The sequence below is a fragment of the Xyrauchen texanus genome, chromosome 38 (genome assembly GCF_025860055.1).
Source record: "Xyrauchen texanus isolate HMW12.3.18 chromosome 38, RBS_HiC_50CHRs, whole genome shotgun sequence".
NCBI lineage: Eukaryota > Metazoa > Chordata > Actinopteri > Cypriniformes > Catostomidae > Xyrauchen > Xyrauchen texanus.
The window spans coordinates 26,702,078-26,727,500 of NC_068313.1; the positions used below are offsets into that span (position 1 = coordinate 26,702,078).

The following is a 25,423-nucleotide window of genomic DNA, read 5'->3' on the forward strand; positions in this document are numbered from 1 at the left end:
GATCAAATTTACAAGTGCTGGCTAATGCTAAATTTAGATTTTCTAAAATTGTTATACATGACTGCACTAACTATGTCCAGCTTCACCAGTCAAAGATCACTAAAAATAATGTTAAAGGTGTGTGTGAACTTGCAAAATAAATGTCAGACACTGTAATATGCTCTGGCCCCCTCCCTGCTCATCGTGTTGATAAGGTTTACAGTAGATTAGTGTCAATGAATTAAATAACTGAAATAATCAGAAATAAAACTGTCACGGCATCTCAGAAAACTCTCATCATTTTCCTCACTAGCAACTTTAATACTTTGCTATCATAGGTCATGATAGGAACTTTAAAATGGCAGTTATCAAACCGCTTATTAAGAAGCCACAGCTTGAACCTGGAGAATTGGCTAATTACAGGCTGATTTCAAATCAACCATTTATGTTGAAAATACTAGAAAAGTACTGTCCTCCCAACTGTTCATTTCTATGGAGAAATGGTATATATGAACAATTTCAGTCAAGATTTAGGCCCCATCACAGTACAGAGACTGCACTTATCAGTTACAAATGACTCGCTCTTATCATCTGATGTCATTTGGCTCTCGATAGATGTACTGTTATGTCGTCTTCTACAGCTAAGAACTAAGGTGTTATATTTGATACAAATCTGTCTTTTAGTAATCGAATTTCCAATGTTTGTAGAACAGCATTCTTCCACCTCAGAAATATTGTTTTTTATACAGTTACGACACATGCTCTCTGTTGCTGATGCCTAAAAAACGAATTAATGTGTTCATGACTTCAAGACTAGATTATTGTAATGCATTACTGGGAGGATGTCCAGCAAGTTCAATAAATTAACTTCAATTGGTTCAAAGTGCTGACTACAACCAAGAAATATGATCATACTAGCCTAATTTTATCATTGTTACATTGCTACCTGTTAAATTTCATATTAATTAAAATATTCTGTTAACTACATACAAAGCTCATTGATCTCTGCACCTAATTGATCTCTGCCTGCATCACCTTTGTCTATTGATGGACTACACTCTTAAAATGGAATACACAGACTATCATTTAATTGCCAACAAAAGCCTTCATCAGCAAACTAACAAAGGACAATGCATCTATGTGAACTTCAGCAGTTAATCCAGGATGGACTTCAAACACATAAATCATTAATCTTAAAGTTAATAATTGTTTTTGTTTTTTAGTTTGTTTGTTTTTTTAACACTGGACATGAATGCTTACTTCATTTACAAATTTTAGACCATGACTTGCACTGCACACAAATAACTAATATTGGCATTATATTCATTTTGTTTAGCCAGAGGGGAACTGGACCCCACAGTGAGTCTGGTTTCTCCAAGATTATTTTTCTCCATTAACCAACATTTAAATAGCGTTTTGTGTTCCTCGCCACAGTTGCCTTCAGCTTGCATACAGGGGTTCTAAATACAAATATTATTTAATTATACATTTTATATACACAATTTACAATCATATTTAATCAAACTACACAATGATCATTCAATGACTTTATAGATATAACAGTTTTTTGTTGATGCATGATTTCCTGTAAAGCTGCTTTGAAACTATGTGTGTTGTGAAAAGTGTTATACAAATAAAAATTACTTGACTCTTGAGCTGAAATCTCCGAGCTGCACCCGAGGAGTTCATTTAAGTGGTAACAGCCGTTTATACCCTAAACGCACTGCATGAAAATTAAGCACCAGTAGTTTGTGTTGAGTTGTGTTTGTGTGTGTGCGTGTGTGTGTGTGATCATATGACAGTCAGAGAGGCACCTTTTGTTAATTCTGTAGTGTGCAGCGCATGTGACATAATATTATTTTATTACATTATATCCTTCTGCTGTTTAAAGATCTCACTTGGCCATATCAAGAGGTTTCTTATTTTATTTTAAAATTTTCATTGATTTCATCTCAAAATTGTCATATCTCATATAATTTTGCTAATGTCAGCATATTTTAATATGGTACCAAAATAGCAACAATATGATATTGTAATGTTTCAAATTGTTTTGTAATGTGGTAATTCGTTAGTACCGGTAAAATGCACAATCCTAATGGAAACAGACTAGGTGAATAACGGATTGGTCTTTTATCTCCAAACTGCCACATGCAAGCATCTCGCCATGAAATTAGCCAAATGAGAAAAAAAAAAAAAAAAAAAAGAGATCTTACCTTGCCAAACTGTTCAAAATACTGCTTCACATCTTCAACTACTGTGTTAGCTGATAATCCGCCTACAAATATTTTCTTTGTTCTTGTGACCATCTGGAAGAGAAGAGAAGACAAGGGATTAAGCCCATGTGAAAGCATTTCAGAGCGAACTTCAAAGGCACAGAAGACAAAGGTGGCAATAGGATGCTCAGAACTGGAAAAGAGGGAATTGGGAGATGAACGGTTGTGGGTTTTTGGTCCCACAGGTACTGAAGTAGAGGTGATTTGTGAGTGTGTGAGAGTGTGCTTGGGGACTGGATAACACCTAGCTTGCTATGCCCAATATTGCTTTCACTACCTGTCCTTTCTCTCTCTCAACATTACAGTCTGGACACTTTTTGTTTCACACTAAAAGAAACACCTGAGCTGTGAATGGTGTTTTGCTTGTGTTGCAAAGAACCAACTCGCAACCCCCCCAGTCCATTTAGGAAAATTGGAGCAGAAGTGTTTCACTAGGAAAGGATAGTTTCAAAGTCCCTATGTGAGGCAAGTCAGTTCACCTTAGGTCCAAGTTCGGCAGCTATTTACATTCATGCAAGTACAGCTCCTATCTACCTGAAAGGGGGGAAAACGAAATTTCAAACTTAGTTTGAGTTGCTTGTGATTGTTTTAATAGCATATTTCAAATCAGGAAATAAATCTGACAATAGCGGCATCAAAAGTTGTGCTTATTCATCTCAAATCACACAAAAACAGTATTTTTAAGTCTGGTCTAACTAGTTCACATTCTAGAATAAGCAGGAATATAATTGTAAGGCAGAACTTTCATTTCAACAGTCACTATATTGAACGTTGTGATGCCTCAATAAAAAATGCCATAGGCTCTTGTTGGCAGGACTACAGTTGTCCTATTTGGTGTTATGATTCCTTTCATTTTTACATATACAAGAGGTCCATCTCCACCAATTATAATATTTCTGATATTTCTCAAGTAAAGCTTGTAGTGAGTTGATTGAATACACCATCAAAGTGGCTCTAATTGAGTAACTAACAAAAGGTGTTGGAAAGTTGGAAGTCTCTGAGGTTCTACAATAAGCCAAGCAAGATCGCAACCGTGAGAACAGATAGTAGTTGAGGTCGCAGTCACGCAACCAGGCCCATGCTTCAAAACACAATTAACTCTCCCTGCTGGAAGATGTGTGGAGCGGCGAGACCTGACTTCTCTTCATGTAGCAACGCTAATTGTGTTGAGAGCTGGTGTACTGAGATCAAATAGCCCACCTATCATATAGGGCCATGATAACCGCTAACAAGAGAGCTCCTCAGGCAGTGTTAAGGCCTTTTTGAAGTAAAAAAGAAGAAACTTGTCAAACCCTGTTTCTTTTTGACCCAGGTGGATTTCTAAAAAATGAGTGCACATCGTTGGAGCTGTGGCACAGCAATGGTCCCAACACATTGAGCTATGGAGCTCATGTAGGAGACACAGGTTTGAATCCAACCCATGCCCCCAAACTGGTCTAGATATTTGATCAGCTGGACTACCATCTGGATGACATGGTAGACAATGAGCACATTTACATACATGATATATCACTGATCATGTTTAATAAGCTAAAGATGTAAGGTCATTGTGACAAGGACTGTGAGGGTGCACGGCCGGCGCCAAGTCAATTAATCAGCAGGAGAGGGAGATAAAGGGGAGCCGGAGACTCCAGTTTGGGAGAGAGAGAGAGAGAGAGAGAGAGAGAGAGAGAGAGACGCAGCCACTCTGTGTTTGTTTAAGTTCATTTATTCATTAAATGTTAGTTAATTGTTCAGCCTGTCTTTGCCCATCCTTTACCTGTTACAGTCATGTAAATGCCTTACATGGTATATTTTATGGTTTTCAATAATTGGGGTATGGTCATAACTGATTTTTGCCTATTATCCAGATTTGGTGTTGCAGAAGTACACCTTTACATCCATTTTTACTTATATAAGTAAGTATATTACGGCTTATCCAATGAGCACAGGTGTTATGCGCATACTTTATTATGTTTTGACGTCAAAATGCATAAAAAAAATTAAATATTCTTGCATTGTCAAATTTTTGGAATAAGCTAATTTTTGATAGTCATCAGCATATTGGTGTGCATGTAAACACACTCAATATTGATCAGGCTGGTTAGAACTGCAAGAACATCCTGGACTAGTAACAAACAGCTTCCATATTCCAAAACTCTGTTTGATCACATTAAGTTAATAAGCCCTGTTTTTCCCAAATGTCTGAATCCATTCCAAACTCTTTAATAATTTCCTATCCTCTCTATTGAGCTCATAAAAACTAAAACAAAGCCCAAAAATGTGTGCTTATTGACAAGGAGAGAACATAAGCTTTGTTTCGGCATTGAAGGAAACCAGAGGGGAGATTCCTGGATGTCAGTCGTGCCTCAAGTGCAAGAAGTTGCAAGAGGACTGACAACTTTTCTAAATAATTCAAAATTGAATCGGTTTGTCAGTAACATTGGAGTATTTGCTTGCAGTTTAATATGTGGATTTTACTGGAACAGAGAGTTAGAGAAAGTTTTTTCAGCGAACGTGAATCACATTTTTATGGGTGCTGACAACTTAAATCGCAGATTAAATACAAGGGAACTAAAGCCCCCCTAAATAGGGTCTAGCAACATATATGTAGTAGTCCTCATTATTTCCCCAACCACAGATGACAGTGAAAAAATAAGCAACACTGAGCATTTATTTCGACTTCATTCACATCCATCATACATAATCTTGGCAACCAACACACTCAGGCCCTCGACTCAGCTGGCTGTTTCCCAAACCCTCTCCAAAGCACTTTCGCTCTCAACTGCACCCACCATGGTTAATCTGTCTGTCTTTTCCCTTGTCGTTTTGTGCAGGCCCGGGCCGCCCCAATGTGTCTGTGGAGAGTTAAGTTTTTACTGGCATCTTTATGTCCTCTGACAACACCAGCTCCTGGTTGATGGGATTCCTCAGGCCCTGGAACAACGCAATTACTCTGTCCATTTCTCTCCATGGTGACAAGAGACAACAGCAGGCCTTTGCTCTTTCCCCACTCCCTCTCTCGGGATTCAGCTGCAGATATGCCTCACAAACACATTGCATTGCTGACACTGCTAACTCAGCTAACCCATTAGCATTCAGAGCGCTGGTTTGCACACAATAAAGACCAAGACGATTACAGAAAGCAGGTTCATGCCAGTTTGGAAAATACCAACCTTTCCAAATTCCAAATACCTGTTTTAAAGGGATAGTTCACCCAAAAATGAAACATTTTACATTTACTCACCCTCATTGTTGTTCCAAACCTGTATGACATTCTTTTTTCTGTAGAAAACCATTTTTGAGGTGCTCTCTTCCATAAAATGTAAGTAGATGAGGACCAAGTGCTGTCAAGCTCCAAAAAGGACAAAAAAGCAGCATAACCATCACAAAAGTAGTGCCTACCATTTGAGCACTGTAATCCATAGTCCGCTATAATCCATATCTTTAAAGCCATTAGGATTGATTTGTGTGAGGAACAGACTAAAATGTAAGTATCTATTTACTAAAATTCTTGCTTGACCACTGAGCATCTCCATTCATTTTCACTGTATGGAAGACAGCAGCTCGAACATACTGTTATAAATAACTCCTATTGTGTTCCACAGAAGAATGCAAGTCATACAGGGTTAGAAAAACATGAGGAGAATAAACAAAGACAATTTCTAACAAATTAGTTTTATGACACATGGAGCAATAACCTCAACCAGCGGTGACAGAGATGCTGGGTATGAATAGCGTCAGCATGTCCTGTGTCGACTCGCTCGAGCTAAAGGAACCCTACATTTACAGCTGAAGGATTCACAGCTTCAACCCTCACACATCCATCCACAGCCTCTCATGGTCAGCGCAAATTTGAAAACACTCTTTGTCAGACATTAAGAGGTGGTCTTTAACATAGTTGAGATGGAAGAAGGTACTATTAGAAGTACCAAATTAGACAAATTAGAACTGTGAAAAAAAAAACAAGAAAACATTGAGGTGTGACTGCTGACAAAAACAGCTTGAACCAGACTAAGCTGGTTTGAAGGTCAAGTTTGTCTCCCAAGCTGGCCAAGCAGGTGTTTAGCTGATGGCCAGCTAGTCTCCCAGCCTAAACAACTGACAAGCAACCAAAACCCCTCTAAAACCAGCAAAGGCTAAGACCAGAAAACCAGCTTAGGTTGGTTTAAGCTGGGGGGAATTTTCAGCAGTGAGAGTATATTCAAATGAAAAGACAGAAAAACGTGGACCTTGAAAATGGACAGAGCATCTGGCGAAGTGATGACATATAGGAGGAACTTTCACAATCTCAAGACCTAAAAAATTTAGCCGTGAAAATGAATATATGAAAGAGCACTTCTCGCAGTAGAGGCGAGAGATATAAGAATGCCACGGACCTAGGTATATAGAGAATAAGCAGAATGTTTGGAAATACTGTGCATAGAAATGTATGCAGAGCAGCAGAGTTTGTTGCTCTTAGTCTGTGGCTGCTGATGTTGCCGTTTCAGGCCTGTCATCTTCCAGCAGCCTTGCTTGATGTGACTCAGCATGCCTAGAGTAGATTTCTTGCCTTCCTCTAGTGCGAGGGAATGTCAGCTGCCAGAATGTTTCTAGGAGATGCAAGTCTTGGTGCAGGTTTCTACCAGTGCTGAGACAAGTGCAGGTGATCAGAGGTGATGCCTACATGAGATTCTGCTAGATATTGTGCATGTTGACGTTATAATGCATTACAGTACTCATACACTAAACACACACACACACACATATATATATATATATATATATATATAAAAGAAAGGTTTGGTGGGTGAATCTCATGCAAGCTGTCAAGTAATATATGAAATAAATTCTATAGTGAATTTGCATTTATGCTGATTTTAATAATGATTTTGTGACTGAACAGATACATTTTTAGATTTTAAGCATCACAAACTTAAGTTGATTGTAGAGACCATTGGTGCCAATGGTTCCTACAATCTACTTAGGCTTACAATGTTTTTGGGAAACTCAGCCCTGGTGTCTAGAAGGCCTGGCATGTGTCATTAAATATATGAGTAGAATGAATTACATTTATTTTATTAGTACTCTCCATGGAAAGTTAAATTCTTAAATGGACTGTTCAGAAGTTAAATTTACCATGGCTATAACAAAGTCATTACACTTAATATATATATATATTTTTTTAAAAAAGTATATTTGTATTCAAGAACATGAAAACATAAATTTGAACATAAAGACCAAGACTGCAATGAAGGCTTCAATTTAGACATTATTACTCCAAATAAGCACAACACAATTTAATGTGCTGTACAAAGAGTGAGACTGGAAGGTAAATTAGATTTTTTTTAACAAGTAATTGTATGTAGTCACATGGTAAATATTTAATTGCAGTGTTTTTCTTCAGAGTTTATTTTTGCTCTCTCAAATGTGGAAAATGCAGAAGGTAGTAGTGACAGCAAAGTTCACCAATTATTTGCGGTGAAATAAAATGGATCGAGACGTATCCTGCAGCCTAAATTGTAGGAATGTGATAGGAGTGACAATTTAATATTGTATCTACTCTCCTTTGGGCACAAATGGATCTAATTAAGATCTTTCATTAGATGAGGTGCAACCAAACCCTCCCTGAAAACATGGATCCTTATCAGAGCGCAGGACAATCGCCAGGATACAGACATACCAAATCAAGTTATATTCCAGCGGAGAGGGAGGGGTACGAGAGGGAGAGACATTTGAGAGATGGCTAACGTGGAGTACAACAAAGAACAAAGATCAGGGAAGGGAAAATGAAGATTAAACTTGCTCCTCTCAAAACATCTGTGGAGAGTTCGTATGACCAATAAGTTGTCTCATGACACAAGTCATTTTTTTATCATGGTTATTGTATGATAGTTATTTTTTATGTAAATTCAAAACAGAAAGCTCAAAACAGTAATATATTATAGATATGACTGGACGAGCCATGTTTCAAGTCGATATATGCAGAATAGGCCGATTTATGCAGAGTTGCACACCTGTGATGGCGTGACTGGACGTCAGTTGAACTCAAGTATTTTACTGTGGAGAAAATATCTACAGTTACATTGTGTTTACACCGGACAAATGAGGAGTCAAACCTAAATAGCTATTACCATTATCAACGAAGTTGTCTAGAGTGGAAGTTGTCCAGACTCATCAGATTATCGAAATTGTAATCATTGCCAGTGGCAAAAGCTGGACGAGTTGATGAACATATGAGAACATGTGAGCTCATTTCTGGGTGAAATGTCCACAGAGGGGCACCAAAAGCAAGTAGTATTTTTAGTTGTAAATGTAGTAGATAACAGGAATGCATCTTTTATTAACTCCACCGCCTAACCCAAACTCCAAACGTAATTGTCAGTGGAGTAAAACATTTTTGACTGAAAACGTAACCTCCCAATAGCACTCACCATAGTTTGTTAATGCGACTACTTCCTTGTTCCCACAGGCACAAAACCCGTGTTATGGAGGTTGCTCCCAATAGCACTACGAAAATGTGTTCACGGACTTTCAGATGTGTGCTCATGTTGGTCCATCTACAACATAGTTTGTAAAGCAGACTACAGTTTTCTTTTATGTCATTTTTTTTTTAAATCATGTATAAACAATTCAGCAGAATCACTACCGGTAGACACATTTCAACTATTGCACAATACACACCATCAAACCGCCTAGACCTTTTTCCCAGGACTTTCCTCTCTTAAGCATAGTGGTCTTTAGAGAGGCCCACATTCACTTTTATTTGTGTTTACTCTGGGTCTCTGATGAATGGTGTAGTGGACTCTTGCTGTTGATTGCGGTTGACTAACATTGGTCCTCACTAACAATAAGCCCATAAGCCCCAGCCAAACGATGCTCTTGTTGTGACAAGTCTATTTTTAATCAGTCCTCTTTGCCTGGCTGGATGTCCCCTGATTAGAGTGAGATAATGAGACCCCTTCCTCATCCTCCTCCTTCCTCCCTCCTAGGCCTCTTCATCATCTCAAGTCACATATTCATCGCTGATTGCCATCTCCTTGTCCTTGCACCGAATCACACACTACAAGCAAACAGGATTACGTAGGGTTGGGAATTGAGAATCAGTTCTGAATGGTCTGCATTGTTCTACTGATGCGAGCGGAACACCATGCTAAAAGGCCCCAAAGAGGCTATTCACACAGTACGTAACCATGTGCACTGTTTTTCTATGCAAACATGCCTATGAAATTTGTGACACGTCTCGCTGCTTTTTCAGTTGCTTTCGTCCAGGTATGTGCAAGTTTTCGTGTACCATGAACAGTTAATACATTCTCTGTGGGTAGTCAGGACGTGGGAATAAAAAAACATTTATTGCAATGTAACTTCCCTTAGTTCACATTAAATTCAAACTATAATTATCAAACAGTCACTGTCTATATGCGCTCTGCCCGGGCAGGTTCACATTGCCATAAGGCAGCGAATAGAACAGTGTTTTAACATTGTGCAGATGCATACAAAAGCATGTATGAACAGCCCTTGCCCAATAAACGAAAAACTGACACAAACCCAGATGGAAAACTCAACGGTTTGTCAGAACTCGTTGAGTTTGGGTCGAAGCCCTCTATTGCACATGTAGCATAACCGAATGGTGGTTTTATTTAGGTATTCGAGTACTGGCGCATACATGGGAACCCAGTTTCCCAAAAATGTTTCTGCTTTTTACGACTAACAAATTCTACGGCACACCACTATCCCACATAGGCTAACCATCGTCAATATTTTTCCTTTTCAATATCTTGTCCATGTTTTCAGTAGCGTCTAAGTAGCGTGTTTACTTGTAATGTTTAAAATTCGGCTATGCAAAAATTTCTCACAAATTAGACCTTCTCATCATCCATCATATTAACGGACAGGGTCATGAAAATTCCATCATAATCTATTATTACCTGTCATTTTAATTTTCATATTTTAATGATAAGACATTTAATAGCTTTTATTTTCTACAATTTCATTTTTAATCATCAATTCACAGGATGAGTATATAGCAGATTATGCATTTATTTATTTACAAAGAGATGAATGTATAAATATCAGTCATATTTGCACATTAATCATTGCTCTTCACAACCACAAAAGTGACTGATTATGATTTCAAAATGGCGAATTTCTCTGAAAGGTGAGGTGTTTGGATCCCTGAAATGATTCATGCATTTATTTATTTTGTGGAATTTTATTATTTTCCACGGAACACCTGACAACTTTTCACGCCATACTAGTGTGCCACGGCACAGTGGTTGGGAAACACTGGGTAAACCGAATGTTGACTTAACGTGAACATCCCTTGCATCCTGAGTGCTGCATTTGAAGATGATATTTTGATATTGAAGATTTTTCTGTGTGAATGGCTCATGATTGTTAACTGTTCCACTAAATGTACTTACACTTACTAGCAAATCATTATTATGTGTCATGTATTTTTTAAGGCATATATAAATGTAATTAATGAGGGTTTGTGGTTGTTCATATGATGACATGGTTAAAGTTGAAGATTCACATTCAGATTTTTTGCTGTATTAAATGGAGCTTATAATATGTTCCAATTTCTTTTCTTTATAATATGTAAAAACAAATATAGTACATATTACAATATAGCTAGTATAAATTATTTGGTGCTTCCTCAAAATTGATAAAACAACTGTTAAAGCAATTGTTAAGTGGAATAGGAACCAGAATCATTAAGTGGATAACTGAAATCATTATGATTACCATATCAAAACCAGTTGGAAACAGTGACAACTAGGAAGGTGAAAGCAAAAAAGTTGAACATGCTCTCTTCTCATGCGAGGTGTTGACATTTGCTTGAGTGACAGAATCCAGTGCACTTGCCACATTCTATTCTTCAGCATCTAAATTTAGGCCGCCAAGCTCCAATTTGTACACAATTTTGCAGTGTGGAATTTTAATGTCGACATTCAAATGTACTGGGCCAAACAGCTCCTGCTTCGCGCCTGCAGCTAACCCTGATTGACAGGCGAGGCGGCGGCTTGACCAAGAGCTGAGAATAACTGATTAGTAATGTTGGCAAAACCGCTGGATGTGCAGCCCCCCCTTTCCAGGTCCCAAACACCCTGTTGCACATCAGACAAGATTTATTTAATGCAATATCAAACACTGTTAATTCTTTCTCTGTGGGAGCGTATCAAGGGTGTTAATATGAGATTTTTCTACAGTATATTCCTGCACAAGCACTCACAAACACATGCATAATAAATTATTAAATGACTATATTTAAAAAAAAAATAAAAAGATACATATATATATTAAATGTTTTGGTGCTTGCAAAGACAAGTATTACTATTACTATAGGTTATACTTCGGATATGGGATTTGAACAAATTCTTAACACGGAGTTTTATACTTGCCCTAACCCCAAGTATTTAACTTTGATAACAATGCCTCAAATCATGTGCCTTGTAAAGGATAAGTGTGCTATTGCTTTTCCAAGTGATCAGACTCAAAATTCTGGCAAATGATAAAATGAGTGAATATATTTCATTAACTTACTATATACTGAATGAGGGACATGAGCCACTTCTAGAGACCAAAATATCAGACACTTTGGGGTGGAATGTTTTGACTTAGGCCAGTAAGCAACCACCTAACATCCACCAAGAAAACCCTAGCAACAATCTAGGAACAAACTAGTAACAATCAAACAACCACTTGCATCCCATAAAACCCCGAGCAATCATCTAGAAACACCCTAGTAACATGCTAACAACCACTCCAACCCAGAAAACCCTAAAGCACATATAGAAACACCCTAGCAACAGTAGGGCTGCAACTAACGATTATATTGATAATCGATTAATCGAATGATTATTAGAACGATTAATCAACTATTCAGTGATTATTGCTGTGATTATTCATTATTATTCAGCTTGTGCCCCAACTTAAAAGTTTGTATAAAACATGCTTACTAACAATAAAGAGGACAAAATCCTCTTTTAAAAGATACCTCTAAATGACATTCACTGAATTAAAGGGAAAAAATTATTTGTATCAAGTTTAATTCAGTAAAGAAATTCACTGGGGGAAAAAATCATATTGTTATCAAGTGTTTTTGACTTGTTTTACATTTAAAATTGTCTAGAAATCCTTAAAACATGATACATTTACTTGAGACGCAACATATAAGATATTTAGACATGCTTCAATAGAATGTATCTTAAAAATATGTGTATTTTGTATAGAAGTGTATTTTTTCACTTGGTTATATTTCTGCGAGTGCAGAAAAGATCAAATATGTTTATATTCAAGATCTATTCTCTAAAAGCAAGTCTACATGCTCCTCAGGTGAATGCATCTTTTTTTTAAAGAATACTTATCATCTTTTTTAATAAAAATATTTCTATTTTTAATATTATATTCAACATTCTGAGATAACAATTTTTCTTCAGCTGCTAAAAAAAATGTACATTGTTTTCAAGGAGTTTTAGATAAACTGGTGGCAAAAGTTTGGAATAATGTACAGATTTTGCTGTTTCAGAAGGAAATTGGTACTTTAATTCACCAAAGTGGCATTCAACTGATCACAAAGTATAGTCAGAACATTACTGATGTAAAAAAACAGCACCATTGCTATTTGAAAAAAAGTCATTTTAGATCAAATCTAGACAGGCCCCAATACAAATGGCAACTGCTCTAACAAGGACAGGAAGAGATGTGGAAAGCCAGATGTACAACTAAAAAGAGGATAAGCACATCAGAATCTCTAGTTTGAGAAACAGATGCCTCACATGCCCTCAGCTGACAGCTTCATTGAATTTTACTCGCTCAACACCAGTTTCATGTACAACAGTAAAGAGAAGATTATTTGAAAAAAGTAATTTTTGATCAAATCTAGACAGGCCCCATTTCCAGCAGCCATCACTCCAACACCTTATCCTTGAGTAATCATGCTAAATTGCTAATTTGGTACTAGAAAATCACTTGCCATTATATCAAACACAGTTGAACGCTATTTGGTTCATTAAATGAGGCTTGTTTTTGAGTTGCCACAGTATGCAATAGACTGGACTATCTTAAGGTCAATATTAGGTCAAAAATTACAAAAAAGAAACATATTTCTCTAGAAACGCATCAGTCAAATTGCCAAAAAACTGAAGGTTTCATATAAAGGTGTATACTACAGTCTTCAAAGACAAAGGATAACTGGCTCTAACAAGGACAGAAAGAGTTGTGGAAGGCCAGATGTACAACTAAACAAGAGGATAAGTACATCAGAGTCTCTAGTTTGAGAAACAGATGCCTCACATGTCTTCAGCTGAGAGCTTCATTGAATTCTACCCGCTCAACACCAGTTTCATGTACAACAGTAAAGAGAAGACTCATGGGTGCAGACCTTATGGGTAGAATTGCAAAGAAAAGACGCTTTTAAAACAGAAAAAAAATAAAAGGTTAGTGTGGGCAAAGAAACACAGACAAAGATAACAGATATTTGGAAAAGAGTGTTATGGATCTTAACCCCATTGAGCTTTTGTGGGATAAGCTAGACTATAAGGTGCGTGACAAGACAGCCACATCTCTGGCAATAGAATGCCAAGGATCTACAAAGCTCTTTGAAGTAGTTTAAGTTATGAACATTTTTATTTATTTTTTTAAATTGTAATAATAATTTTTCACATTATTAATGTCCTGACTATATATTGTGATCAGTTGAATGCCACTTTGGTGAATAAAAGTTAAAAGAAAATCTGTACATTGTTTTAAACATTTGGCCGCCAATGCATTTAAATTGGAAAACAAGCCAAAACAAAAACAAATAAAAAAACGTATTTTATTGCAGTGTATAATGGGGTGAAGGCTACCTCTCACCTTTCTGTTCACTTCAATTCATCTTTAACTCACAAAAAATCTAAATCTCTCTTATTAATAAAGCTGCGTATTGCCAGTTTTCTTCATGAAAATAAATGCACAGTGACACATATATTTTGATTCAATTAGTCACGAACCATCACATTATAATCTAGCTGCATTAAGCGCACGCTCGAGGGATGAGCATCCCCGCGACAGTGTGTGTATCAGCCGGGTGCAGTTTCAATCTCTCCCCCTTAGATTGTGACATTCGTGCAACTCATTGAAGAGGTGCTGACCGCACAGAAAAATGCCAGTGTTGGAGTTTGTAGTTATTTACATGACCTGCTTCCATTTTATTTGAAGATTAATAAAGCTATAAGGCATTAAATATAACTATTAAAGATGTAACGCTGGAGTGTTTCCTTTAAAGAAGCTCGAGATGCAAGTTTTCCTTCAGCGGAGCAGCAGCTCCAGCTCCACAACGAGAGTGCTTCTGTATTTATTTTGAATTTTTGCATTATAATTCTCTAATACTTTGCAATCTATATAACCTGAAGCTGTTTGGAAAGTTTAGAGTGCATCTGGACAGTGATATGTTTTCTTAGGCGGCTGTGGCTCAGGTGGTAGAGCGGGTCCTCTGCCAATCGCAGGGTTGGTGGTTCGATTCCTGGCCCACATGACTCCACACGCTGAAGTGTCCTTGGGTAAGACACTGAACCCCAAGTTGCTCCCAATGGCAGGCTAACCCCTTGCATGGCAGCTCTGCCATCATTGGTGTGTGTGTGTGTGTGTGTGTGTGTGTGTGTGTGTGTGTGTGTGTGTGTGTGTGTGTGTGTGTGTGTGTGAATGGGTGAATGGAACACAGTGTAAAGTGCTTTGGTAACCTCGAAGGTTAAAAAAGCACTATATAAGTGCAGACCATTTACCATTAACCATTTCTTCCTCTCTTCAGTCAGGCACAAGCTGCAGTACTGCTCTCATGCATCATCATTAGAGTTTAATGTGATTTCGTGTTATGTTAAATGAGATCAAATGACTATTCGACAACCCAAAAAATTTGTCTACACTTTTTATTGTCGATAATGTTGACTTATTGTTATAGCACTACTAACAATCACTAGCAACCCAGAAAACCTGAGCACACATCTAGACTCATCTAGGGGCAGTTTTTTTTTACCATTTTAGAAACACACAAGAAACATGTTAAAAATCACTAGTAACCAAGAAAACCAAAACAACCATCTAGAAACACCATATGAACAAGCTAACAACCACTGGCAAACCAGAAAATTCTAGCAACACAATAACAACCACTGGCAACCAATTTTAATGAGGAAAGCACCACTTACATTTTCTTCTGGAAATGTAAAAATCTAGTTAAAAAGTTAAATGCATTCAGTAAATTTCAGCACAAGTGCAGTGACAGAAGCTGTGTCCCAAACAACACACCATACACTATGAACTTACAAAATATACTATGCACTCAGCCATGTATTGTATGAATGTTCAAAGTGTAGCATCGTCCCAAATGGACACTTAATGTTTTTTTACTATACGGAAGCATTCGCCATTAGACAGCTGACTGAAGTGATGTTTCAAACACAAGCGTTGTGTTGCCACTAGCTTTAGCACAAATCATCTTCAGTTCAACACTTATATCTCAATAATATACTCACACAGCATGGTATGATGGTAAAGCGTTTAACTCACTTTTGTAAGGTGCTGTCTTCACAGAAGTTTTGCTTGTTGCCATATTCTCCATTATTTACAACTGTTGGTAACTCTGTCCCTTCAGCTATCTACGGCAAGCAAGTGTCCAACAATCCACACTCCATTTTGATGGTTGAAAAAGTGCATTATTCGTGTACTTGTAGTACACTTCTTTTTGTTGCATTTTTAGTGTAAACATACTACTCGCACTACTTGCACTACAAAATGGTGTAGAATAGTGCAGAAGTGTGCGGTCTGGGACGTGATTTGAGACTACAGAATAAACTGTGCATAACCTACAAGTGTAGAAGCATGGTCAAGTCAGCAATATATTTCCATTATATTCTTGACACAAAAAATAAATAAATAAATTACATTTTAAGCAACCTTAACAAAAGACACATAAAAACTGACTCTAGCGCAAGAGATAAAAACCCTAGGGTAAGCTTGAGTGAGTGCTGCCCTCACACACAGTGGTTTCTGGAGTGCTGCAGTTTAGTCGACAGAAACATTTATAACCATGTCTGAGGCTGAGTTTCAAAAAGCCGCAGAGGAGGTCAAACAGCTGAAAGCGAAACCGACAGACGCTGAGATGCTGGAGATTTACAGTCTGTACAAACAGGCCACCATAGGAGATGTAAACACCGCTCAACCCGGTTTGTTAGACTTTACTGGAAAGGCCAAATGGGATGCCTGGGAGGCAAAGAAAGGTATGAGTAAGGAGGATGCTGTGAAAGCATTCATTGCTAATGTTGAAGAGCTGAAGGTGAAGTACGGAATCTAAAGTTGAAATCTGTCTTTACCTGTACTGTTTTCCTATCAAACGCCTTAAGGCCTCCAGTGTGTCCCCTCTCAATTGTGTTACGGTACACTGGAGCATGCAGACTCAGTGCTCTGTGTGAGGTACAGTCCTCGCAGGCCAAGATAAATCGTCCTCCAGCAATCATGTAGTGAAAATGTATTTCCCATTTTTTAATAAATGCAAATTTATACAATGCTATAAAAGTTATTAAGTTTTTGACGTCACGTCAATTACTGTTCCTGTCGCTGACAGCACGCTGCACGAATGTTTGCAGCTTGGTAGCATTGCTTATTCTTATTATTTTTTCTTTATTTATCCCCTTGTCTCCCAATTTGGAATGCTCAATTCCCACTACTTAGTAGGTCCTCGTGGCGTTGCGGTTACTCACCTCAATCTGGGTGGCGGAGGACAAGTCTCAGTTGCCTCTGCTTCTGAGACAGTCAATCCACATATCTTATCACGTGTCTCGACGTGCATGACACCGCAGAGACTCAGCATGTGGAGGCTCATGGTACTATCTGCGATCCATGCACAACTTACCACGCGCCTCATTGAGAGCAAGAAACATTAATCACAGCCAAGAGGAGGTTACCACATGTGACTCTACCCTCCCTAGCAAAGAGGCCCATTTGGTTGCTTAGGAGACCTGGCTGGAGTCGCACACCCTGGATTTGAACTTGCGACACCAGGGGTGGTAGTCAGCTATGTGTACACTGCTTGTAGAAAACAATATCACATCTCAACTGCGTGCATTCGTTTTTCTCCACTGTGTTTTGCAAGAATTATTGCATCAATCTCAAACATCTTCTGATTAGAAACCACGTCGATATCAAATCCTCACCACTCAAGGACAACCATAACAACATCAACAACAAACAATTGTGGTAAGTCATGTCATCCGCTCATGTTAATGCTTCCTGCACATGTTTGCTGTAGCTTCTTCTGTCAGCAGTAAGGTATTTCCATGCAATAAATTTAAGGAATTAGTCAGGCTGATGGAGAAGGTTAATGAGATAGAGACATGCATCTGAATGCTAGTGGAGGTCAGTGAGAAAGAGAAGCCAGTAGAAACTGTTTTGGATGCAGGTAGTACAGCAACCAACACACACACTTTGGTTCCAGCTGAAGAGTCCCTGCAGCAGGGCAACTGGGTGACGTCTCGGTGGCATACTTGCTCAGCAAAGTGACACCACTCTCCCATTCCTTTTAGGGTTTCCAATAGATTCTTTCCACTCAGTGATGCATCCACTGAGAATCAATGGTGATTCTTAATGGTGATATTGTAAGGAATGTGGAAATAGAGACTCCAGCCAACATTGTTAAATGCATTTCGGGGGCTCGGGAGTCTGACATCAGATCAAATTTACAAGTGCTGGCTAATGCTAAACATAACACTTTTAAAATAAGATTTCCTAAAATTGTTATTCTTGTCAGCACAAATGATGTCCGGCTTTGCCAGTCGGAAATCATTAGAGATAATCATAAAGAGGTGTGTGAACTTGCAAAAATGATGTAAGACACTGTAATATGTTCTGGCCCTCTCCCTGAGTTTTATAGTAGATTAGTGTCACTGAACGGCTGAATGTCTGAGTTGTGTCTGGAGAAAAACATAGGATTTATAGACAATTGGGAAGAGTTTTTGGGATAGACCTGTCCTACTAAAGAGAGATGGAATTCATGCCCACAGGGAATGTAGCAGACAATCCGAAAGTCTGCTAGCTGCCTTCAGACATCACACAGGTCGCATAAACTACAACACATAGAGACTGTATAACCTAGATATCACATAGAGACTGTGTCTGTTCCCCGAACTACCAAACACAAAACACTCAAAAATAATTTAGAAAAGTCACACTTAAAAAAAAAAAAAAAAGAAACTATTGAATATAAACATCATATAAAGGTTGTGCTACTAAACATTAGATCTCTTTCTACCAAAGAACTAATTGTAAATTAAATTATTACAGATCATAGTTTGGATGCACTCTGTTTGACTAAAACCTGGCTTAAACCGGATGAATATATTAGTTTTACAAATCTACTTTCACAGGTTATTGTTATAAACATAAGCCTCATCTGAAGGGTCGAGGAGGAGGTGTTGCTACAATTTACAGTGAAGTTTCTGACAGGAAACCAGAGGGCAGGAAACAAGTTTAAGTCTTTTGAACTAATAATGTTTCATATGACACTGACACTGTTTTATATAAATAAAAACAATCACTGTCATCTTAAGCCCTTGCTAAAGTATATAGATCACCCGGGCCTTACTCTGGTTACCTTGATTTAGTAGTTCATCTAGATAGAGCTTTAATTGTTGGTGTCTTCAACATTCACATAGATAATTAAAATGACCCACTGGGATTAGCATTTATCAATATTTTCAACTCACTTGGAGTCAGACAAAATGTGAGAGGAAAAACTGATCGCCATAATCATAAGCTAGATTTAATTCTGTCATATGGATTTGATGTTAATACTATAGAAATTGTACCGCAGAGTGATGACATCTTAGATCATTACCGTGTCTCTTTTTTGTTGCGATCAGCTAATGTTACTCAATCTACACCATGATATCGTTCAGATAGAACTATTCTTTGACCACTAAAGATAGCTTCACTAATAATCTTCCAGAATTGTCTCACATACTCAATAAGTCAAAAAGTCTTGATGAAATAACAGAAAATATAAACACAGTCTTCTGTAGCACTCTTGATAAAAAAATCAAGAAAAAAGCCTTGCACCATGGTACAATGATCACACTCATGCTCTCAAGAAAGCAGCTTGGAAAATGGAGCACAAGTGGAAGAATGCAATTAGAGGTGTTTTGCGGTGAATGGAAGGATAGTGTCTGTAACTACAGACAGGCATTATAAGCTGCCAGTTCAGCATACTCATAGAAAATAACCACAACAATCCTAGGTGTTTATTCAGTACTGTGGCTAAATTGTTTAGGATTAAAGCCTCAACAGAACCAGATATTCAGTCGCAGCACAATTGTAACGAGTACATCAATTTCTTTACTGATAAAATTGCATAATTCTGTCACTGCACATCAGAAAACATGGTATCAAAGTTCCTCACAAGCAACTTCAATCCTTTGCTGTCATAGGTCATGAAGAGTTAATAAAACTTATAAAAAAAATCAAAAGCCACAACATATACAATATCTCACAAAAGTTAGTACACCCCTCACATTTTTGTAAATATTTGATTATATCTTTTCATGTGACAACACTGAAGAAATGACACTTTGCTACAATGTAAAGTAGTGAGTGTACAGCTTGTATAACATTGTAAATTTGCTGTCCCCTCAAAATAACTCAACCCACAGCCATTAATGTCTAAACCACTTATTAATGTCATGTGACTCGTTAGTGTTACAAGGTCTCAGGTGTGAATCGCGGTGTCATCGCTCTCACGCTCCCTCATACTGGTCACTGGAAGTTCAACATGGCACCTCATGGCAAAGAACTCTCTTAGGATCTGAAAAAAAGAATTGTTGCTCTACATAAAGATGGCCTAGGCTTTAAGAAGATTGCCAAGACCCTGACACTGAGCTGCAGCACAGTGGCCAAGACCATACAGCAGTTTAACAGGACAGGTTCCACTCAGAACAGGCCTCGCCATGGTATATCCAGAGGTTGTCTTTGAGAAATAGATGTATGAGTGCTGCCAGCATTGCTGCAGAGGTTGAAGGGGTGGGGGGTCAGCCTGTCAGTGCTCAGACCATATGCCGCACACTGCATCAAATTGGTCTGCATGGCTGTCATCCCAGAAGAAAGCCTCTTCTAAAGATGATGCACAAGAAAGCCTGGAAATAGTTTGCTGAAGACAAGCAGACTAAGGACATGGATTACTGAAACCATGTCCTGTGGTCTGATGAGACATCAGATGGTGTCAAGCGTGTGTGGCGGCAACCAGGTGAGGAGTACAAAGACAAGTGTGGCTTGCCTACAGTCAAGCATGGTGGTGGGAGTGTCATGGTCTGGGGCTGCATGAGTGCTGCCGGCACTGGGGAGCTACATTTCATTGAGGGAACCATGAATGCCAACATGTACTGTGACATACTGAAGCAGAGCATGATCCCCTCCCATCGGAGACTGGGCCACAGGACAGTAATCCAGCATGATAACGACCCCAAACACACCTCCAAGACGACCACTGCCTTGCTAAAGAAGCTGAGGGTGAAATTTACACTGTTATACAAGCTGTACACTCACTACTTTACATTGTAACAAAGTGTCATTTCTTCAGTGTTGTCACTTGAAAAGATATAATCAAATATTTACAAAAATGTGAGGGATGTACTCACTTTTGTGAGATACTGTATGTTAGTTCCAATACCAACTAAACTCTTAAAAGGATTATTCCTTTTAATCTCAGAACCTCTTTTTAATATTATTAACTCTTCACTATCCTTTGAACATGTCCCAAGAAACTTTAAAATGGCAGTTATCAAACCACTTATTAAGAAGCCACAGCTTGATCCTGGATAATTATAATTACAGACTGATTTCAAATATATAATTTATGTTGAAAATACAAGAAAAGGTAGTGTCCTCCCAACTATGTTAATTCCTACAGAGAAATGTAATATATTAACAATTACAATCAGGATTTAGGCCCCATCAACTTACAAAGACTACACTTATCAGAGTTACAAATGACTTGCTCATATCAGTGCTTTTAGATCTTAGTGCTGCCTGCAACAAGATAAATCACGACATTCTCTTGAATATTGTTGGCATTAGTGGACTTGCATTAGCATGGTTTAGATCATATTTATCAGACTGCTACCACTTTGTATGTGTAAACAAGGAATTGTCACATAAAACGAAAGTGTGCCACAGGGATCAGTTTTAGGACCTCTGCTTTTCTCCTTATACATGTTAACCCTGGGAGATATTTTCAGGAATCACGGAATAAGTTTCCACTGTTATGCAGACATTACCCAACTTTATATTTATTCTAAACCCAATGAAAATTCACAATTCTCCAAATTAGCAGAGTTTATCAATGAAATCAAAGATTGAATAGTCAGAAATTTCCTTCTACTCAATTCTTACAAAACAGAGGTACTAAATATTGGACCATAAACCTCTAAAAATAAGGGTGTCTATCTCGATGGATGTCATCTTCTGACGTCATCTTCTACAGAAAAGAACTTCGGTTCCTTTGAAAATAAAATGTCCAATGTTTGTAGAACAGCATTCTTCCACCTGAGAAATACTGTTAAATTAAGACAGATTATTGTAATGCATTACTGGGAGGATGTCCAGCAAGTTCAATAAATAAACTTCAATTGGTTCAAAATGCAGCAGCCAGATTGCTGACTACAACCAAGAAATATGATCATATTAGCCCAATTTAATCATCGTTACACTGGCTACCTGTTAAATTTCGTATTCATTTAAAAATTTGGTTAACTACATACAAAGCTTTGAATAATCTAGCGCCGCAGTACTTAAGTGACCTTCTGACATGCTATATTCCATCACGTTCCATCACGCCACAAAATATACTGGCTTGTTAATATTTCCAAGAATTATTTTTTAAACACTGGACATTAACACTTACTTAATTTACAAATTAAAAATCATGACTTGCACTGCAAACAAATAACTAATATTGGAATTATATTCATGTTGTTTAGCCAGAGGGGAACTGGACCCCACAGTGAGGTTTCTCCCAAGGTTATTTTAAATTTTTTTATTTTTATATTTTTTTATTTTTTCATTATTTAATTTCTATAGACATTTTACAATCATATTTAATCAAACTACACAATGATCACTGTAAGACATTATAGATATTATGGTTACATTTTTTTTTTTGTTAATGCATGATTTCCTTTAAAGCTGCTTTGAAACGATGCATGTAGTGAAAAGTGCTATACAAATAAAAATGGCTTGACTTTATTAAAAGAACATTAGATGCATTTAAATAATGACATGATTTCATTATAAGTGTTAAAAAAGAGCAGATCTTTGGACAGGGATGGAGGTGTTCTATAGTGTGAAGTTTGTTTCCAGGGTAAAACTGGTCCAATCCCATCTCTAGTGCATATTTATAGAGTCCTAATTGATAACCGCAATGCCATTACACTGAGTAGATGAGTGAGGTAAAGATGCTTAGTGCAAATGGCAGGTGACAGCCCAAAGCAGCTACAGTACTACAAGCTTACAGCAGGCATCTCCAGACTGACAGCAGGTTGGCTGCCAAAGACAGGGCCAAACAGGCTTTTGCTGACCCCAAAGGGCACATAAATGAGTCTCTAGCTCTCTGTCAATGGAAGATCCCTCCCAAGCCACTTAGTGGAGCCCAAGGCAACTAAAGCACATGCAGCAGACAAGGGTTGAATGGGATCAACATGAGCAGCTTAATGGCTGGTCATTCTGTTTGAGGCAATTTAAGTTAACAGTGAAAATAAAATTCAAACCTGCAGGCCAATATTACATTTATCAATAGCAGAGAACCTGTATATAAAACCATAAATGTAAAATCAGTAATAACTGAATGTCCAATTCACTCAACATTTAAGGTCTGTACATGTGCAATTACGTCTTCTACCTCCTCCCAAAACACTAGAAAGTTTAGTCAAATTAGACAAACAGATAATGAAAAACAAAACGGTTGAGTAAAAATCCAAAACAATTTTTTTTACAATAGATCAAATCATAAATAATTTTAAAGAGTTATCTTGGGCACAGGAATAATTGGTGGCAGCACAAACTCCTTTTGCTATAATTGTAAATAATAAAGTATTGATGAGGCTCAGATTTAAACTATTGTGGGGAACTTTTCAATGTTTAAATGGTATTAAAAAATATATTTTCCATATCAAATTGCTTACCTTGCTGGCTGTAGTCTGCTGTGTTTACATACCTGTGCATCATAATTAGTGCCCGACTGATTTATCGGTCAATGGATTTTAGCATTTCACCGATATATTGGTATCGACATATATGTTTTCCGATATGCGCAGATATTAAAAAAAAATACAAAATTCAGAACATACAATGCAGAAAACAATGCTTGGGTGGTCTTTTACTCTCCTTGACAATGAACGTAACCACGTAACTACTTACATACCTTGTCAGCTGAGTGGAGTCTAATGTGTAAGCATGTATTCACCAAACTGTTTTATTTAGGATTCACAGTTTGTTACCACCTTCAACCGAACAATTCCAGTCGTTGCATTTACAAAATGTAATAATTAAAAGTCTGGTTTTCCACCATTGAATGTTTACCCAGAACTTGTATAGCAGAATACAGTGCAACAACGCTGCCGCTGTTTATCTCTAGACTCATAGCAGCGAACCATGAGTTATTGTTTGAGACTGTTTTGTTATACATTAACAGCAAAATATTGCTGATGATCTTTTGATAGGCAAGAAAACTGTACTTTAGTACAATTTAGAGTAGGGCTGAAAGATGGGGTATAATTCAAACAACTTTATTAAATGATTGCTGAGCAAACAGCATTAACATTCCAGAAACTTCTCTTCCTCCATTCTCCTGTCATTTGTTTATCTCACGAGAGAGTGTGTCGCCCTTATTACACTCCCCAAGGAAACAGGGGAAAGTGGAACTGATATTACCAACATCCAACAAAATGAAAAGGAACATACATAAAATAAATCTATATCAAATATTTAGTTACTATAATATAATGCATTACTAAATAAAATATAATAAAATAATGAATACAAATAATTAAATGTAATGGTGACAAACTAACCAATATTTTCATTTTAAATTTAATTACACCAATGGGTTATCAGTTCAACTTCAGTTTGACATTAAGCCTCATTCTTTAGGACTTTTGTACAAGCCAAGTAGTTTTTAAGGCCTAGAATAAAGAGTAAAATTTATATATTAAAATTATATTTTGTGTTTATTGCATTATTCAATCAACCAACATTATTTTTGACAGCAAAAACTAGGCAACAACTATGGTTTTACCGACAGGGAAATTTAGTTAACAGTGACATTGAGCAGAAAGTTTACATATAACCAGTTTTGACAGAGCTGCTGATAAAAAGTTAAATGATCAGCATCGACTGATGAGATGAAAAGAAAATTGGAGATCGGTATCAGATGTTAAAATCCTGATTGGAGCTTCCCTAATATTCAAGATGACTGTGTTTCAAAAACTAATGACGATGATTAGTGGGCTGAGACCCTATCACAAAATGGACAAAAACAGGTACACGGTGGACGGTAACATTTGAATATGAAGATGACTTTGTTTCACTGTTATATATTTATTTGTTTGTGGTTTGTAGTTTGGTTCTTTTTAAGAGGGCTCAAGTGTGAAAACCCAAGTAGCCTTTTTGCAGTTGAACATGTGGAAAACATTACCATCATAAATCGCCGTTCAAATCGCAATCACAATATTTTTCAAAATAATCGCAATATTATTATTTGTCCAAATCATGCAGCTCTAATTTAGAGGTACTTGTACTTTACTTTTTACTTGTTTAAGAAAGCAGCCTTCTGAGTACCTTTTTATAGTCATACCGGTGCACAATCCACATAGAAAAGGTCTGTTTTCATTGCAGCTCAAAATTAACTATATCGACCACCATACCAGTAATCAGTGAATTTTCCCACTCTAAAATCGGTATCGGCCTCAAAAATCCCATATTGGTCAGGCTCTAAACATAATTTGTATAATAGTACAGTATAAAGACATAAAATATAAATTTGATACAGTTATCACACACACACCTTCATTTCAGGTATACATCATGGGTGTAATGAATTAATAAATGAATGTTACATTTACATAGCGCTTGTCTGACACTACACTCAAAGCGCTTTACATAGTGAACAGGGGATTTCCTCAACCACCACC

At 37.4% G+C, this 25,423-nt stretch overlaps 2 protein-coding genes across 15 annotated transcripts in view; one reads left to right on the forward strand and one right to left on the reverse strand.

The window, feature by feature from the left end:
* LOC127632101 (RNA-binding protein Musashi homolog 2) overlaps positions 1-25,423 on the reverse strand; it is a 372,571-nt gene that overhangs the window by 262,876 nt on the left and 84,272 nt on the right. For all 14 annotated transcript variants that reach the window (XM_052110602.1, XM_052110601.1, XM_052110593.1 and 11 more), the window contains exon 6: positions 2,193-2,285. In XM_052110602.1, coding sequence (XP_051966562.1) covers positions 2,193-2,285 — 93 coding nt within the window. The remainder of the gene's footprint in view (positions 1-2,192; positions 2,286-25,423) is intronic.
* On the forward strand, positions 16,282-16,545 carry LOC127632115 (acyl-CoA-binding protein-like). The gene has a single exon (XM_052110623.1). The coding sequence runs from the start codon at positions 16,282-16,284 to the stop codon at positions 16,543-16,545; it is 264 nt and encodes an 87-aa protein (XP_051966583.1).

Excerpts from the sequence above, each read along its gene's own strand:
- LOC127632115 (XM_052110623.1), top strand. The coding sequence starts at position 16,282 with ATGTCTGAGGCTGAGTTTCAAAAAGCCGCAGAGGAGGTCAAACAGCTG.